At 39.7% G+C, this 19739-nt stretch overlaps 2 protein-coding genes across 10 annotated transcripts in view; one reads left to right on the top strand and one right to left on the bottom strand.

Annotated features, from left to right (window-relative positions):
- LOC132398780 (RNA-binding protein 12B-like) overlaps positions 1-19739 on the bottom strand; it is a 225819-nt gene that overhangs the window by 169008 nt on the left and 37072 nt on the right. The window lies entirely within an intron of this gene.
- The window catches only part of cibar1 (CBY1 interacting BAR domain containing 1), a 55355-nt gene that overhangs the window by 27329 nt on the left and 8287 nt on the right, over positions 1-19739 (top strand). The window contains exons 5-7 of the mRNA XM_059978693.1: positions 10700-10804; positions 12216-12329; positions 19532-19651. Of these exons, the coding sequence (XP_059834676.1) occupies positions 10700-10804; positions 12216-12329; positions 19532-19651 (339 nt within the window). The remainder of the gene's footprint in view (positions 1-10699; positions 10805-12215; positions 12330-19531; positions 19652-19739) is intronic.

Below are 19739 nucleotides of genomic sequence, written 5' to 3'. Positions count from 1 at the left end.
CAAGCTAAATGGCCTATAATTTCCCTTCTTTTGCTTCATTCGTTTCTTAAAAAGTAGAGTGACATTTGCAATTTTCCTGTCCTCCAGGATCATTCCTGAATTTATCAATTTTTGGAAGATCACTACCAATGCCTCCACAATCTCTTCAGATATTTATTTGAGAAAACTAGGGTGTAGTTCATCTGTTCCAAATGACTTATCTACTTTTTCAGTCCTTTTAACTTCCCAAGCACCTTTTTTTTGCAATTACACTCACTTCCCCTGATTCTCTTTAATTTCTGACATTCTGCTGGTGTCTTCCATAGTAAAGACTGATGTAAAATACTTATTTAGTTTGACCATCATTTCCTTTGCCCCCCCCCCCCCCACCATTACTACCTCTCCAGCAGCATTTTCCAGTGGTCTGATGTCCACTCTTGACTGTTTTACTCTTTATATATCTCAAGTCAAGTCAAGCTTATTGTCATTTAGCTGTATACATGTACACTGTCAAATAAGACAGCGTTTCTCCGGACCAGGGTGTAAAGCACAGTAATACACAATAACTTGGGAAAGTAAGAATTGTATCTAATTATGCATAGATAAACAAAGTAAAGTGCATTAAATAAATATTGTAGGTTACAGCACAAATTAACTGCTGACACTTCAAATGTGATGTGGCAGGGAGTTTAGAAGCCTAATTGTCTGAAGGAAGAGGTGTTTCCCATCTTGACCTTTCTTGTCTTTATGTATTGAAGTCTCCTGGCTGATGGTAGAATATCAAAGAGGATGCTGGATGAATGGGTGAGATCTTTAGCTTTTATGCTCTCACTTCCCTGGCCAGTCATGATAGCATCATCCTCCCTTTAGAATGCTTCTTTCTCTTTGAGATACTTAGGGCCCTGTATGTGCAGTGCTCTTGATAAATGTCCCTGATGGATGGTAGGAAAATCCCTATGATCCTCTTGGCCATTCTCACTGTCCTTTATCCGATGCACTGCTGTTCCTATCCCAGATGGGGATGCAGGTTGTCAGGACACTCTCAGTGGTGTTTCTGTAAGATACGGTTAAGATTGGGGGGAGGGGGGAGGTGCTGCAGTGCCGCCTTATTCAGGGAGGTGATACTGAGAGAGCAGGTGAGATCATCCACGATGTGAACTCCCAGGAACTTGGTGCACTTAACTCTCGCTACAGAGGAGTCATGTATGCACAGAGGGGGATGGTTCATCTGCGCCTTGCTAAAGTCCACAATCATTTCCTTGATCTTCTCCACATTCAAACTTAAGTAGCTATTCTATGAAAGACTTTTGATATCTTCTTTTATATTGATGGCTAGCTTACCTTCATGCTTAATCCTTTTTAGTTGCCTTCTGTTGGCTTTTAAAAGCTTCCCACTAATTTTTGCTATATTGTATACCATCTCTTTAGCTTTTATGCTCTCACTTCCCTTACCAGTCATGATAGCATCATCCTCCCTTTAGAATGCTTCTTTCTCTTTGAGATAAACTGATCCTGCATATTCCAAATTAGTCCTGGAAACTCTAGCTATTCCCGCTAGTTTTCCCTATCCAATCACTTTGGCCAGCTCCTCTCTCATACCTCTTAGGTTCCCTTTCCTCAACTGCAATACTGATACATCCAACTTTAGCTTCTTCCTCACAAACTGCAGGGTAAATTCTATCATATCATGATCACTGCCTCCTAATGGTTCCTTTACCTTGAGGTCAATAGACATATCTAATTCATTTGGCAACACCCAATCTAGAAATATCTTTTCCTATGTGGGCCTGACCACAAGATGTTTTAAAATGCTATCCCATCGGTATTTTACAAATCCCTTCTCTTGGAATCTAGCTCCCACCCAACTTTCCCAATCTACCTGCATATTGAAAATCTCATGACTGTTGTAACATTGCCCTTTTTATATGCTTTTTTCAATTCCCTGTTGCAATTTGTACCCCACATCTTGGCCTGTATATAGCACCCATCAGGGTCTTTATACCTTTTAAGTTTCTTAACTACCCACAAATATTCTACATCTTCTGATCCTATGTCACTTCTTTGTGAAAAAAATTTGATTTCATTTTTTTTTAACCAACAAAACCTGTCTTTTCAATACCATGTGTATCCTTGGATGTTAGGCTCCCAGGTATAATCTTTCAACCAGGACTCTATGATAATCCACTATTTCTAAATCCACTCACTATAAGAGCATCTACCTTATTACATATAATATGTGTATTCAGATATAACACCTTCAATTCCCTTTTCAGTTTTGCCTCTTTATTCTGGAGACTTGCATAATCTCTCCTGTTTTCTCCTTCCCTTTTACTTTATCCATACTTTTCAAAACTGTTGAACTAGTTTCTCTCTCTCCACCCCCCCCCCCATTATTATTTAGTTTAAAGCCCTATCCACAGCCCTAGTTGTGCGATTTGCCAAGACCCTAGTCCCAGCATGGTTCACGTGGACCTCCCATTGGAACAGCTCCCTCATTCCCTGTACTAGTGTCAATGTCCCACAAATTCATATGCATTCTCCCACACCACCTTTGAGCCATGCATTTAGCTCTTTAATCTTATTAACCTTGTGCCATTCTGCATATGGCTCAGGTAATAATTAAGAGATTATCTCCTTTTGGTTTTGTGTTTTAATTTAGTCCATAGCTGCTCAAATTCCCTCAACAGAACCTCTTTCCTTGCTCTTCCTATGTCATTGATACCCACATGGACCACAACTGCAGCTTTACCCTCCCATTTCAAATTTCTCTGCAGGTCAGATGAGATGTCCCAAATCTAGGCACCTGGCAGACAACACAGCCATCAAAACTCTCCTTGTAGCAGAGAATTGTGTCCATTTCCCTGAATATATTATTCCAAATTATTGCCTCACTCACTGTCACATCATATTGTTCCTGGCCACAGACTAGAATTTGATGTAGTAAATTTAATGGGTATTACTGCCTCTTGAAACAGTGTAGTGGTAACTACTCCCCTCCCTAATGCATTACGGTATTTGAAGCATAGGTCATTAACTTTGAGCCTGACTTCCTCAAGCAACCATTTGCTACAAATGAACTCACCAGAGACCCCAATGGAGTCCACTAACTCCCACATCACGCAACACAACATCTTATCCTGCATCCCTGTTTTAGACCATAAAATACAGAAGCAAAATTAGGTTATTTGGCCCATCAAATTTGCTCCACCATTTTATCATGGCTGATCCATTTTCCCTCTCAGCCCCAATCTGCTACCTTCTAGCCATATCCCTTTATTCCCTGACTAATCAAGAACCTATCAAGCTCTGCCTTAAATATACCCAATGACAGCCTCCAGAGCTGCCTGTGGCAATGAATTCCATAGATTAACCACTTTCTGACTAAAGAAATTCCTCCTCATCTCCGTTCTAAAAGGAAGTCTCTCTATTCTGAGGCTGTGCCCTCTGGTCTTAAGACTCCCCCCACCATAGGAAACATTCTACATCCACTCTATCGAGGCCTTTCAACTTTCAATAGGTTTCAATGAGGCCACCCATAATTCGAATGAATTCCAATAATTACTGGCCCAGAGCCATCAAACACTCCTTGTATAAGCCTTTCAATCCAGAAATCAATTTTGTGAACCTCCTTTCAACCCCCTGCAATGTCAGCCCATGCTTTCTTAGATAAGGGGCCCAAAACTGCTCATAATACTCCGTGAGGCTTCAGTAGTGCTTTATTAAAGCCTCAACATTGCATCTATGGGTTTATATTCTAGTCCTCATAAAATAATGCAAACAATGCATTTGCTTTCCTCATCACTGACTCAACCTGAAAACGAACCTTTAAGGAATCCTGCACAAGGACTCCTAAGTCCCTTTGCACCTCTGATTTTTGAATTTTCACTCCATTTAGAAAATAGACTACCCTTTTATTTCTTCTACCAAAGTGCATGACCTTACTCTTCCTGACACTGTATTCCACCTGCCAGTTCTTTGCCCATCCTCCTAATCTGTCTGAGTCCTTCTGTAGCCTCTCTTTCTCAAAACTACCTGTCTCTCCACCTATCTTCGTAACATCGCAAACTTTGCCACAAAGCCATCCAAGTCATTGATAGATAACATAAAAAACAGTCCCAAACACCAGAAGTCACTGGCAGCCAACCAGAAAAAGGCTCCCTTTATTCCCACTCTTTACCTCCTGTCAATCAGCCACTGCTTTATCCATACTAGAGTCTTTCCTGTATTTCCATGGGCTTTTAACTTGTTGAGCATCCATATGTGTGGTACTTTGTCAAAGGCCTTCTGAAGATCCATGTACACATCCACCAATTATCCTTTCTCTATTCTGCTTGTTATTTCTTCAAATAATTTGTTATTTATTTTGCTGTAATTTAGTATCTTTTTAGTTAACTACTATATAAAAAAAAACCCTTATCTGTTCTTACCTGATACTCACCTGTGCCTCCTTGCTGAAGCCTCTCATGCCAAAACTGCAGATTTTAGACTCCACTGGCCCACTCGTACAGTGGCTGATCTTTGCGCTTTCCAATGGTTCCCGCTCTCACTAATCCAAACTGAAACTCACGTATAATGAACTTTTGAATGGTTCCACTCTTGCACAGTACTCGCTCTCATTATTCCAAACTGTCTTCCATTGATCTACCAGGATCGGTATCTTTTCACAGAGCTCAGCATCACACTAGAATCATTTCAACCTTGAATCATGAATCACCACAGGTGATTCAAGTAGCTCAGATTCAGCTGGTTTGTAAGGATAGTGTAAAGTAAAAAAGTAAAAGCAGTGGGAATGGAAATTGAAACAACATATTTTGTACTGTAAACATTAATGGTCCTTCCCACTTAAAGAAGTAAATGTTTTCAAGTTGTTAAACTGATTCCTTTTGCAAAACAAATTTACAACTCAAATATTTCTCTTCCGACATTAAGTAGTTATATGGCAATGCAATCACCTAATAGCAATATAGAATTTGGATAGAATCAGGTGATACAAATTCATAAATGAATTTTGAAATACATGACTTTATATATATATTCTTGGGACTAATTTGAATTTGAACATGGAAAATCATGCTGGTGAAGTAATAATGGGGAACAAAGAAATGGCAGATGAACTTAAGTATTTTCCTTCAGTCTTTACTGTGGAAGACACTAGCTGTATGTCAGAGGTCTGTGTCAGGGAGCAGGTGAGCATGCCATTGCTATTAGAAAGGAAAAAGTGCTAGGCAAACTTAAAGGTCTTAAGGTGGATAAGTCACTCAGACTTGATGGACTACATGTCAGGGTCCTGAAAGGGATTGCTGAAAAGTTAACAGATGCATTGGTCGTGATCTTTCAAGAATCACTTGATTCTGGCACATTCCTAAGAGGACTGGAAAATTGCAAATATCACTCCACTCTTTAAGAAGGGAGGAAGACAAAAGAAATTATAGAGCAGGTAGCCCAACCTCAGTGGTTGGGAAAGTGTTGCAGTCTGTTATTAACATAAGATTTTGGGTTACTTGGAGACTAACGAGGTCAGTATGGATTTGGGAATCTTGCCTGACAAATCTCTTAGAATTCTTCAAGGAAGTAACAAGCAGGGTGGACAAAGGAGAGGCAATGGATGTCATTTACTTAGATTTTCAGAAGGCATTTGATAAGGTGCCACACATGAGCCTGCTTAATAATATAAAATCCTATGTTGTTACAAGAAATATACTGGCATGGATAGAGGAAAGGCTAACAGACAGGAGGCAGTGAGTGGAAATAAAGGGGGCCTTTTCTGGTTGGCTGCCAGTGACTAGTGGGTTTCTCAGGTCAGCTTTGGGACCGTTACTTTTCACATTGTTTGTCAATGATTTAGATAGTGGAATTGATGGCTTTGTGGCAAAACTTGTGGATGATACAAAGAGGTGGAGGGGTAGGTGATGCTGAGGAAGTAATTCGATTGCAGCAGGACTTAAACAAATTGGAAGAATGGGCAAAAAAGTGGCAGATGAAGTACAGTATTGGGAAATGTATGTGTACAATGTCCTGTGTATGTTACTCAAAATGGCTTCTTTGGTTTGTTACGAGTAGGAATGCTTCTTTGTCGGATAAGTGTTTCTCGCCGTTGTTTCGCTTTAGAATGGCTGATATGGTAATTGTATTCATTTGTTAATCAATGGGGAATGTTATTGTGTCTTGTGAGGCTGGGAACTTGGGGGAGGGGTTTTCACGGGTTTTTGGTGTGAAGGGAGTCGGGAGAAAGACGCCGAGGGAGGTGGACATGCACTTGGAAGACCACCGGGGAGTCTGGGGTGGAAGACGTGGAAGTCGGAGGCAAGCGACGAAGGGTCGATTGGTTTGATGGTTGAGCTCCAACGAGTGCACTAAACAGACTGAACTTTGATAAGTTGGCGCCTTTTGGTTTTTTTCCATATATATATATAGTATTGCCTAATACTCTTTTAATTTTAGTAAACTCTTTAAAGTGTACTTCATAACGGTATTTGTTGTGGGTTTGATACTGTTGGCGGGCGCGAGGCATTAACTCGATTCTCACAGCACCTGCGAGAACGGGAGGTGGGTTGGTGAGTGGCTGGATCTCCGTTTCCCCTAGACATATACCAGCCTTTTGGGTATGTGTTACATATGCTGATGTATTTTGGTAAAAGGAACAATAGTGTTTGAATATTATCTAAGTGGGAAGAAAATTCAAGAAAACTCGTGCAAGACTCCCAAAAGTTAATTCACAAGTTGAGTCTATGATTAAGGGGGCAAATGCAATGTTAGCATTTATCTCAAGGAGAACAGAATATAAAAACAGGGAGATTATGCTGAAGATTTATAGGACACTAGTCAGGCCACACTTGGAGTATTGTCAACAGTTTTGGGTCCCTTGTTTCAGAAAAGACATCAGTGGAGAGTCCAGAGAAAATTCACGAGGATGATTTGGGAATGAAGGAGTTAACATATGAGAAGCATTTGGTGGCTTTGGGTCTGTACTCAGCTGAATTTAGAAGAGTGCGTTGGGATCTCATTGTAACCTACCAAATGTTGAATGGACTAGATAAGGTAGATGTGGAGAGGATGTTTCTTCTGGTGGGGTTATCCAGAACTAGAGGGCACAGCCTCAAAATTGAGGGGCTACTCTTTTTAGTGAACTTTTTTTTACCAAAAGAGTGGTGAATCTGTGGAATGCTCTGTCACAAACTGTGGTGGAGGCCAAGTCCATGGGTATATTCAAAGCCAAAGTTGATAGATTCCTGATTGGTTGGGGCATCAAGGGATATGGTCAGAGAGCAGGTGTACAGGATTGAATGGGATCCAGGATCAGCCATGATGAAATTGCGGAGTGGATTTGATGGGCTGAATGGCCTAATTCTGTCCCAATGTCTTATGGTTTAATGTTCCTAAGGAACATTTCCATATGGCTAGCTGCTACTTTCCATTAGTTTAAGTATTTACTGAATGCTGGTAATAAACTAATGACATCAATTTTTAACTAATCCCAGAAGAATACAGAGGATTTACAATAGAATAGGTTGAATATTCACTTAATTAGCTTAGAACAGTACAGCATGGAACAGGTCCTTCAGCTCCCGACGTTGTTCCAACCAATATACATTAACCTACTCCATTATTTATCTAACCCTTTGCTCCTAAACAGCCGATAACCAGCCATTGTTATTAAATCCATGCGCCAATCTAAAATGTTCCTATTGTATCAGCCTCTACCACCACCCAAGCAGTGTGTTCCAGACACCCACCAGTCTCAGTGACATCTCCCCTAAACTTTCCTCTACTGATATTTACTAGCTGTTACCTTGTATTGAACAAAATTGAACCACTTGATGGTTCTCCAATCTATTTATGCCTCTCATAATCTAATAGACCTCTCACCTTTCATCCTCTGTCACTCCAAAGAAATAAGCTCAACCTTTCCTCTTGGAATATGTTCTCTAATCCAGACAGCATCCTGGTAAATGTCCCCTGCGCCCTCTCTAAAGCTTCCACATCCTCCTATAATGTGGGAACTAGAACCGAACGCAATACTCCAAGTTTGGTCTAATCAATTTTATAAAGCTGGAACATTACCTCGAGGTTCTTGAACTCAATCCCCTAGCCACATTATATGCTATCTTAACCACCCTATCTTTAGGGGCAATTTTGAGGGATCTATGGAATTTTACCCCAAGATCCCTCTGGAATCCTCCACACTGCTAATAATTCTGCCATTAACCTTGTACTTTGTGTTCATGTTTGATCTTCCTAAGTGTATTTACTTCACATTTTTCCAAATGGAACTTCATCTGCTACTTCTCCATCCGGCTCTTTATCTGTTTATATCCTGTTATAACCTATGCCAACTTTCCACATATCCACAGCAACTCTAACCTTCATGTCATCTGCAAACTGCTCTCCATTTGTTTGCCCACCACTGACAGAAGGCTCACTGGTCTAATCCCCAAGATTGTTCCTGTTGCCTTTCTTGAACAATGGATCAACATTTGCTATCCTCTGATTCTCTGGTGCTACTCCTATGACTAGTGAGGACGCAAAGATCATTGCCAATGGCACAGCAATCTCTTCCCTCATTTCTTGTAGTAACCTGGGTATATCCTGCCTCACCTCGGGGACTAATCTATCTCAATGTGTTATAGAAGATCCAGCACTACCACTTTCTTAACCTCAACTGCTCCAGCACAATAGACCTCAGATTCCATCAAAGTCACTCTCCCTGATGAACAATGAAGCAAAGTACTCATTAAGGACCTCCCCTACATCTTCCACCCTCAGAAACATGTTTCCTCCTTTATCCTTGAGCAGTTCTACCTGAATCTAGTCATCTTCCTGTTCTTCACATACATGTAGGACACCTTGGGCTTTTCCATTATCTACTCGCCAAGGCACGATCCCTTCTAGCAGTTCTAAATACCTTAAGCTCCTTCCTGGTGATCTTACAATTCTCAAAATCCCTGTTTGATTTTTGCTTCAAAAATTATAAGTACTTAATGCTGTACTATGTCTCAGTGGGACAAACCTATCTGGAACCCCATGCAGCAACCTCTACATTTCATTGAGAATATCTGTTCCAAATTTACACACCCAAGTTCTTACCTAAAATTCTTTCCCCAGTTAAATATCCATATCATCTTTTCTTATCCTTGTCCATGGTCAATAACTCCAAAATGGTCAGCCAGCAAGAAGACTTATCACCTAACCCGGTTCATTGCCTAGTACTGAATTATGTATGGCATTTCTCATCTGCTTGTTCGCATGCTGGTTCTGGAATCCTTCCTGGAAACACCTACAAATTCTCCCCTAAGAAGGTACAGATCAATATTAGGGAAGTTGAAGTAACTCATGAAAACAACCCTTTTTTTAAAAAAAAATTATTTATCTATTTTACATTTTTTCCCTCTCTCTCTCTCTTTCCCTCTCACAATAGCTCCTTGCCTGTTCTCTATCTTCCTCTGGTGCTCCCCTCCACCTTTCTTTCTTCCAAGGCCTTCCATCCTATGATACTCCCACTTCTCCAGCCTTGTATCCTTTTTGCCAATCAACTTCCCAGTTCTTAGCTTCATCCCTCCCCCTCCTGTCTTCTCCTATCATTTCAGGTCTTCCCCCTTCCCCACCCCCCCCCACTTTCAAATCTCTTACTATCTTTTTTTTCCATTAGTCCTGACAAAGGGTCTCGACCTGAAACGTTGACTGTGCTTCTTCATATAGATGCTGCCTGGCCTGCTGGGTTCCACCAGCATTTTGTGTGTGTTGCCTGTTAATTCTGCACCTTTCTAAAATATGCTTACTTATCTGTTGCTCAGTGTCCCAGTGATGATTAAAAGGTCTGTAAGAATACTTCCAATAGAATGATTGTTCCTTTCCTGTTCCTGACACTTACCCTCACCAATTCAGCAGATGATACTCCCCTTCTGAAGCAATGGTACTTTGCCTGATTAGCAATACTGCTCCTCCCCCTTTAGCCTCCCTCCCTATCTTTTATGAAACATCTAAAACAGGAACATCCTGCTCTTGGGTTACTTGAACTACAATTTTTTAATTCTGCCCTGTTTGATGCTGTCAATTATTAGTTACTAATTTAGTTATTTGTATAAATATATTACCCACCTATGGAATTTAGACCTTTGATGCCAAGAACCCGTTTGATAGTCAATAGACCAAAGCGGTAGGTTATTACAATTCAAAGGCAGAGCTAGCCACTTAATGATTGGAAAAAGACTGCACTGCAGTGCACAGGATCTTGCAACATATTATTTTTCTGACTGTATGTTTTACTGCTATCATGATTATATATGCTATTTGTGCCTTGTGCTGTGTGTAACTGTTGGTACTTTTTTTTGTACCTTGACCCTGGAAGAATACTGTTTCATTTGCCTATATTCATGGGTATGATTAAATGACAATAAACTTGAATTTGAAACTTCATTTAGTGACTTTCACACAACCAGCTGTTCCATTAGCCAGATGAAATGAATAGAATCAGGCATCCTGTGGATTGGACCATAAATGTAGAAATGGTATATAAAGTTATTTGAAGAAATAAGATCTAAGATTAGTTTTATGCAATGGCAATGTACTTTCCAAAAACTACTATTTTCTCATACAGCAATGCCTACTGTTAGTGTTCCAAACCATTGTTGGTAAAGTATATTCTACAACCTAATGAAATTAAATATTTTCTGCAAAACAAATAATTGATTTACCAAAATTATGAATTGCTTTTCTATGTCAGGCAGAAAATGAATTACAGAGGGTCACGATGGATGCCACTCGCATTTCACGACAGCTAGAAGAAACTATTGATGATTTTCAAGAAGAGAAAGTTAAAGATATTAAGGTAGAATATAGAAATGATTTTTGCATGTTTGTTCATCTTGTGCAAACAATAGTTCAGATAATTATCAGGAAAATCTTACAGAATATTGCTACAGCAATTATTTCTTGATTTATAATTGTTCTTCTCCTTGGCTACATAAGATGCTTCTGTAGGTACAGCAATTACAGCAAAACTTGGATGCTCTGTTATCCAACTATTTGCAAATCCCAGTGGTTTGACTCGCTGGGTGCTGACTCCTGTGCTGCCTTTTACACACAGGTCCTTATTTCTGAAACACCTTAAAACCAGACGAGTTTAAAGGAGGCATGGGAACCATGCAACTTTAGTTGCTCTTACTCCCTGTTTCTGTTTCTCATGTTCCCTTGAAAGTTGCCAGCTTTACTGCAAGATTTATACATTAAAATATTAAAAAGTGTATTAATAGAATAACTTCCAGTAATCCAGAAATATCCAGGTCTAGCAGCACCAGCCCCAAACATGCATGATGAATGGAGTTCACTGTACCAGTTGGTGTCCAAATGACTGCAATAAATGTTGACCACATTAATCTGCACAACACCACAAACCCTTAGTAAAAATTCCCAATCTTATAGTATTGTTATTCTTATATTTGCTTACAATTTAATAGTCTATTTGGCCCATCAGACCTATGTCCCATCCCAGAGCATTCCCATCAGTTATATTTCCGAATATATGCCTATTGATCACTCTTCCATGTTGAGCTCCTGTCACCCACTTTTGGGAGTAAGTTATACCCAGCAGATTTTAGGATTTGGGGAGAAGCAGGAGCACCAGGAGAAATCCCGTGTGGTCACTACAAGATCATGCAGACTCCATACAGTACCAGAGGTCAGGATTGAACCCAGCTCTCGGGCACTGTGCAGCAGCAGGCTAGGTGCAGTAGGAGGCTATTTGGTCAAAATTAAATATATCATAAAAAAAATTACATGATTGCAAACAATCTATGAAACTCATCATAATGAAGTGATATTTAACTCTAATGGCCATTTATTATTTATCTATTTGGAGATGCAGGGTAGTAACAGGCCCTTCCCGCATAAAGAACCTATTCTGACCAATTCTACTCACGTGACCAATTAACCTACTAATCCTACATGTCTGAAATGTGGGAAGAAACCAGAATACCCAGAAGAAACCCATGCAGTCATGGAGAGAACGTACAAACTCCTTACAGACGTGCACACAGCGGTGGAATTGAACCTGGGTTCTGGCATTGTGAATGCATTATGCCAACTGTGCAACCACTTTATGGTAAATGTTTGAGATATGACAAAATTGTTTTGCAAACAAAAGTTTTGTAATGTATTGCAAATGGCAAAATTCAATTGTTTTATCATATGACTTGTTCTCATACATTCAAAGTGAGCTTCTTTTGTTCTACTTAAAATAGAAGATCTTTGGAGATTTTATTACAATTGAAATGGCTTTCCATGCAAAAGCTTTGGAAGTTTATAGCAATGCATATCAGCATGTACAGAATATTGATGAAGAGGCAGATATGGAGGTAAGATGTGTTTTTTAAGTTTTTTTTAATGGAAATATCCTGAAAGCAATGTCCACTAATAATTTTCATTTTAGAAACAAAATATCGCAAGCCAATTGTAAAATTGTCAGCAAAACCTATAGTAACCAATTTATTATGATTAGGTAGAATGATATTTTAAATTCTGTGGATATGAATTACATCACACATTCTCCTTCCAATTTGTAATAAGCAGGTTGGTCACACTGGAAGTCTTAATCCACTTGAGGAAATCTCAGATTCCATAACTCAATGTATCATTGAACATATAATTTATAAAACCTTGGCAGTTAAAATGAATTTTATGTCCCGTTATGTGAAAACTTGACTGACAATTCATCACTTTTAACCAGACATATTAACCACATATTTCAAGACAAACAACTGACATAAAAAAACAAAGTTTTGTTGTTTTCTTGTTATAATGGGTTAGTAGGGAGAAAGAGGGAGGAGGAGGGGAGAGAGAGAGAGAATCTATGTCAGTCTTCTCAATAATCCACAATAACAAAAAAAGAAATCACAGATTTCATTTGTTTGTCCCTTTTTTTTCCAAGATGTTGCTGATCTGTGGTTTCCATCGAGAGTGTGACTTAACTCAACTCAGTTTTTTTTAAGTTTGCACAGATGGTTTTGGGGATGGAGGGATGTTAAAAGTTTGAGAAAGCCATGGTCTTCAAGGGATATTGGAAACTTGGTTCGGAAAAAGAGGGAGATCTACAATAAATATAGGCAGCATGGAGTAAATGAGGTGCTCAAGGAATATAAAGAATGCAAGAAGAATCTTAAGAAAGAAATTAGAAAAGCTAAAAGAAGATACGAGGTTGCTTTGGCAAGAATGGTGAAAATAAATCTTAAGGGTTTCTACAGTTATATTAATAGCAAAAGGATAGTGAGGGATAAAATTGGCCTCTTAGAGGATCAGAGTGGACAGCTATGTATGGAGCCGAAAGAGATGGGGGAGATTTTGAACAATTTCTTTTCTTCAGTATTCACTAAGGAGAAGGATATTGAATTGTGTAAGGTAGGGGAAACAAGTAGGGAAGTTATGAAAACTATGACAATTAAAGAGGAGGAAGTACTAGCGCTTTTAAGGAATATAAAAATGGATAAATCTCTGGGTCCTGACAGGATACTTCCTAGGACCTTGAGGGAAGTTGGTGTAGAAATAGCAGGGGCTCTGACAGAAATATTTCAAATGTGATTAGAAACGGGGATGGTGCCAGAGGATTGGCATATTGCTCATGTGGTTCCATTGCTTAAAAAGGGTTCTAAGAGTAAACCTAGCAATTATAGGCCTATCAGTTTGACGTCAGTGGTGGGTAAATTAATGGAAAGTATTCTTAGAGATGGTATAGAGTAGGAGGGGCCAGAGGAGGAGGTGTTGCATTGCTTGTCCAAGAAAATCTTATGGCGGTGCTTTGGAAGGATAGATTAGAGAGCTCCTCTAGGGAGGCCATTTGGGTGGAATTGAAGAATGGGAAAGGTGCAGTAACATTGATAGGAGTGTATTATAGGCCACCTAATGGGGCGCGTGAGTTGGAAGAGCAAATGTGTAAGGAGATAGCAGATATTTGTAGTAAACACAAGGTGGTGATTGTGGGAGATTTTAATTTTCCACACGTAGACTGGGAAGCTCATTCTGTAAAAGGGCTGGATGGTTAAGAGTTTGTGAAATGTGTGCAGGATAGTTTTTTGCAACAATACATAGAAGTATTGACTAGAGATGGGGCAGTGTTGGATCTCTTGTAGGGAATGCGATAGGTCAGCTGACAGATGTATGTGTTGGGGAGCACTTCGGGTCCAGTGATCACAATAGCATTAGCTTCAATATAATTATGGAGAAGGACAGGACTGGACCTAGAGTTGAGATTTTTGATTGGAGAAAGGCTAACTTTGAGGGGATGGGAAGGGATTTAGAGAGAGTGGATTGGGTCAAGTTGTTTTATGGGAAGGATGTAATAGAGAAATGGAGGTCATTTAAGGGTGAAATTATGAGGGTACAGAATCTTTATGTTCCTGTTAGGGTGAAAGGAAAGGTTAAAGGTTTGAGAGCACCATGGTTTTCAAGGGATATTAGAAATTTGGTTCAGAAAAAGAGGGATGTCTACAATATATATAGGCAGCATGGAGTAAAGGAATTGCTCGAGGAATATAAAGAATGTAAAAGGAATCTTAAGAAAGAGATTAGAAAAGCTAAAAGAAGATATGAGGTTGGTTTAGCAAATAAGGTGAAAGTAAATCCGAAAGGTTTCTACAGTTATATTAAAAGCAAGAGGATAGTGAGGGATAAAATTGGCCCCTTAGAGAATCAGAGTGGTCAGCTATGTGTGGAACCGAAGGAGATGGGAGAGATTTTGAATGATTTCTTCTCTTCGGTATTCACTAAGGAGAAGGATATTGAATTGTCTAAGGTGTGGGAAACAAGTAAGGAAGTTATGGAACCTATGACAATTAAAGAGGTGGAGGTACTGGCGCTTTTAAGAAATTTAAAAGTGGATAAATCTCCGGGTCCTGACAGGATATTCCCCAGGACCTTGAGGGAAGTTTGTGTAGAAATAGCAGGAGCTCTGACGGAGATCTTTAATATGTCATTAGAAACGGGGATTGTGCCGGAGGATTGGCGTATTGCTCATGTGGTTCCATTGTTTAAAAAGGGTTCTAGAAGGAAGCCTAGCAATTATAGACCTGTCAGTTTGACATCAGTGGTGGGTAAATTAATGGAAAGTATTCTTAGAGATAGTATTTATAATTATCTGGATAGACGGGATCTGATTAGAAGTAGCCAGCATGGATTTGTGCGTGGAAGGTCATGTTTGACAAACCTTATTGAATTTTTTGAAGAAGTTACGAGGAATGTTGACGAGGGTAAGGCAGTGGATGTAGTCTATATGGACTTCAGCAAAGCCTTTGACAAAGTTCCACATGGAAGGTTAGTTAAGAAAGTTCAGTCGTTAGGTATTAATGCTGGAGTAATAAAATGGATTCAACAGTGGCTAGATGGGAGATGCCAGAGAGTAGTGGTGGATAATTGTTTATTGGGATGGAGGCCGGTGACTAGCGGGGTGCCTCAGGGATCTGTTTTGGGCCCAATGTTGTTTGTAATATACATAAATGATCTGGATGATGGGGTGGTAAATTGGATTAGTAAGTATGCCGATGATACTAAGGTAGGAGGTGTTGTGGATAATGATGTGGATTTTCAAAGCTTGCAGGGAGATTTATGCCGGTTAGAAGAATGGGCTGAACGTTGGCAGATGGAGTTTAATGCTGCGAAGTGTGAGGTTCTACATTTTGGCAGGAATAATCCAAATAGAACATACAGAGTAAATGGTAGGGCATTGAGGAATGCAGAGGAACAGAGAGATCTAGGAATAACTGTGCATAGTTCCCCTGAAAGTGGAGTCTCATGTAGATAGGGTGGTGAAGAGGGCTTTTGGAACGCTGGCCTTTATAAATCAAAGCATTGAGTACAGAAGTTGGGATGTAATGCTAAAGTTGTACAAGGCATTGGTAAGGCCAAATTTGGAATATTGTGTGCAGTTCTGGTCACCGAATTATAGGAAAGATATCAATAAATTAGAGAGAGTGCAGAGACGATTTACTAGGATGTTACCTGGGTTTCAGCAATTAAGTTACAGAGAAAGGTTGAACAAGTTAGGTCTCTATTCATTGGAGCGTAGAAGGTTGAGGGGGGATTTGATCGAGGTATTTAAAATTTTGAGAGGGATAGATAGAGTTGACGTGAACGGGCTGTTTCCACTGAGAGTAGGGGAGATTCAAATTAGAGGACATGATTTAAGAGTTAGGGGGCAGAAGTTTAAGGGAAACACGAGGGGGTATTTCTTTACTCAAAGAGTGATAGCTGTGTGGAATGAGCTTCCTGTAGAAGTAGTAGAGGCCAGTTCAGTTGTGTCATTTAAGGTAAAATTGGATAGGTATATGGACAGGAAAGGAGTGGAGGGTTATGGGCTGAGTGCGGGTAGGTGGGACTAGGTGAGATTAAGGGTTCGGCACGGACTAGGAGGGCCAAGATGGCCTGTTTCCGTGCTGTGATTGTTATATGGTTATATGGTTATGGTTATATGGTATATATAATTATCTGGATAGACGGGGTCTGATTAGGAATAGTCAGCATGGATTTGTGCGTGGAAGGACACGTTTGACAAACCTTATTGAATTTTTTGAAGAGGTTACGATTTAGGCTGACGAGGGTAAAGCAGTGGATGTTGTCTATATGGACTTCAGAAAGGCCTTTGACAAGGTTCCGCATGGAAGGTTAGTAAGGAAGGTTCAATTGTTATGTATTAATATTGAAGTAGTAAAATGGATTCAACTGTGGCCAGATGGGAGATGCCAGAGAGTAGTGGTGGATAACTGTTTATCAGGTTGGAGGCCGGTGACCAGTGGTGTGCCTCAGGGATCTGTATTGGGTCCAGTGTTGTTTGTCATATACATTAATGATCTGGATGATGGGGTGGTAAATTGGGTTAGTAAGTATGCAGATGATACTAAGGTAGGTGGCGTTGTGGATAATGAAGTAGGTTTTCAAAGCTTGCAGAGAGATTTAGGCCAGTTAGAAGAGTGGGCTGAACGATGGCAAATGGAGTTTAATGCTGATAAGTGTGAGGTGCTACGTTTTGGTAGGAATAATCCAAATAGGACATACATGGTAAATGGTAGGGCATTGAAGAATGCAGTAGAACAGAGTGATCTAGGAATAATGGTGCATAGTTCCCTGAAGGTGGAATCTCTTGTGGATAGGGTGGTGAAGAAAGCTTTTGGTATGCTGGCCTTTATATATCAGAGCATTGAGTATAGGATTTGGGATGTAATGTTAAAATTGTACAAGGCATTGGTAAAGCCGAATTTGGAGTATTGTGTACAGTTCTGGTCACCAAATTATAGGAAAGGTGTCAACAAAATAGAGAGAGTACAGAGATTTACTAGAATGTTACCTGGGTTTCAGCACCCAAGTTACAGGGAAAGGCTGAACAAGTTTGGTCCTTATTCTTTGGAGTGTAGAATGTTGAGGGGGGACTTGATAGAGGTATTTAAAATAATGAGGGGGAATAGATTGAGTTGACGTGGATAGGCTTTTTCCATTGAGAGTAGGGGAGATTCAAACAAGAGGATATGATTTGACAGTTGGGGGCAAAAGTTTAAGGGTAACACAAGGGGGAATTTCTTTACTCAGAGAGTGGTAGCTATGTGGAATGAGCTTCCAGTAGAAGTGGTAGAGGCAGGTTCAGTATTGTCATTTAAAGTAAAATCGGATGGGTATATGGATAGGAAAGGAATGAAGGGTTATGGGCTGAGTGCGGGCCAGTGGGACTAGGTGAGTAAGCGTTGGCACGGACTAGAAGAGCCGAGATGGCCTGTTTCCATGCTGTACTTGTTATATGGTTATATAAGTCAGGTCAGGGTTTAGGAACAGTAAAGTGGGAGGTTAGAGGTCATATTAGGGCTCAGGGACAAGAATGTGGAGTAGTTAGAAGTCAGGCCTCCATTGTGCAATGTGGATGGTGACAAAGAATATGCATAGTCCAGGCATCTGCTCCACATTTGAAGTCCAGCAACATGTATGGGTGACAAAGGACATTTGTGGTTCAGGCCTCCACTCAGCATTCAAAGGCCAGTGACATGGTTGGGAGATGAAGAACATCCACAGTCCAGGCCTCTGCTCCAAACTCAAAGGCCAATGACCATGAGTGTGAGTAGAAGGCATGAAGGCTGGTCAATTGGCACACTTGGAATTCAAGCTTGGACTTCTGGGTCCCATCATTAGCTAGTCCAAGGGTTGATCCTAAAGCTTGGAGCCCAAAAGTCAACTGGTAGTTTGGAGGTTGAAACCCCATGGCTGGAGGCCTGTCCTGGAGTTGAAGAACTGTCTGTACTTGTGGGTCGGTGGAAGAGAGGAAAGGGGCTTGTTTGCTATTGTTGCTTGTTGTGTTTTATTGTGTTCTGTGTTCTGCCAAGCATTATGGGCATGCTATGTGTGGGCTGGTTCAACTTATTTCTAGGATTTGTTGGTTGTTAACACAAACAACACATATCACTGTATGTTTTGATGCACATGTGATAAATAAATCTGAATCTTTAAATTTGGAGCTAGTGGCCAGGAATTATCAGTTATGTTTTTACATAACAGGGTATAAAATCTCGTTAGAATCTTGTATGCATTTATCAAATCTCCTTTCAACCTTCTTAATAGAAAAATCCCCATTTTTACCAGTATAATATTATAGGCAAAATCACTTAACCTGGAACCATTTAAGTACATCTTTAGTGCTTTTACACTTTTCCTAAAATTAGAATGCCAGATTAATTGCAACACTTCAGGTGAGGCTAACCTGTTTTTCCAGCTGAGGTTTAACATAGTTTTTTCAAGATTCCTTGGTAATCGGTAATCTCAAATTTCACTCAGCTCTTTTTCATCTCCTATTTATAGCTCTCCCTGATATATAGCCCATTATTTATTAACCTTTCTGCCATCAATATCTGTCATTTAATCTCTCAATCTCCATCCCATCACAGATTCTCCTTATTGTTCTCTTATACATCTTTCACCATTTCCTCTGCAATCTTAAACTTGTTTAGTCCTAAGTTTGAAATTTATATTCTGTTTCCTCCCTAGCAGATGATGTCTAACTTGTGTATTTTTAGCATTTCCCACTTCATTTCAACATAACTTTCCCAATTTTGTAGTCTATGCCAATAGAAACATTGCTATTTTTTCAGTGACCAAACTAAAACAAGCTATTGGAGTTAATGAGTATTCAGCTTCATATCACAACCTATTTAAATGCAAGCTGCCATAAAGTATTTTGTGTTTATATAACTGGATGAGCAGGGAAATATATTTTGAAAGAGGATGGAAGAGAGGAATGTTGGTAGAGAAGATGGGATGATCAGGATGAGTTGTGATAAATGGAGAAAGAAATAAAAAGGTAGATTGAGAAATGCAGCGAAGTTCAGCCTCAATCAGGAATTGAATCCAGATCAAAGATGTAAACAGATTGGAATCAGCAAATGTAAAATGTTTGATTATAAAATATTTTGGGATCTTTGGTTAGTTTCTGATTGTAAACATACTTCAAACAGACAGTTTTTAAATTTGGAAAATAACGAGAATGTGCAGATTCTATATGCATTTGCCACAGACTACTAATGGACTGCTTTGGTAGATTTTCAGAAACACGCTTCATTTACACAACAATCAAGCACGCCTAAGCATTGTGTCTGCCAATTCTGCAAACACTATGAATGGAACAAGTTCAGCACTAGCTACGTCAGGAACCTCTAAGGTAGGAGAGAGACAGCTATTTTACATTTACGTTCAAAGTTAACAGACAATACTTCAATTTTTTTTTAAATCACATAATTTGGACTTTA

This window comes from Hypanus sabinus, chromosome 1 (assembly GCF_030144855.1).
Source record: "Hypanus sabinus isolate sHypSab1 chromosome 1, sHypSab1.hap1, whole genome shotgun sequence".
Taxonomy (NCBI): Eukaryota; Metazoa; Chordata; class Chondrichthyes; order Myliobatiformes; family Dasyatidae; genus Hypanus; species Hypanus sabinus.
This window is presented reverse-complemented; position numbering and strand designations above follow the sequence as displayed.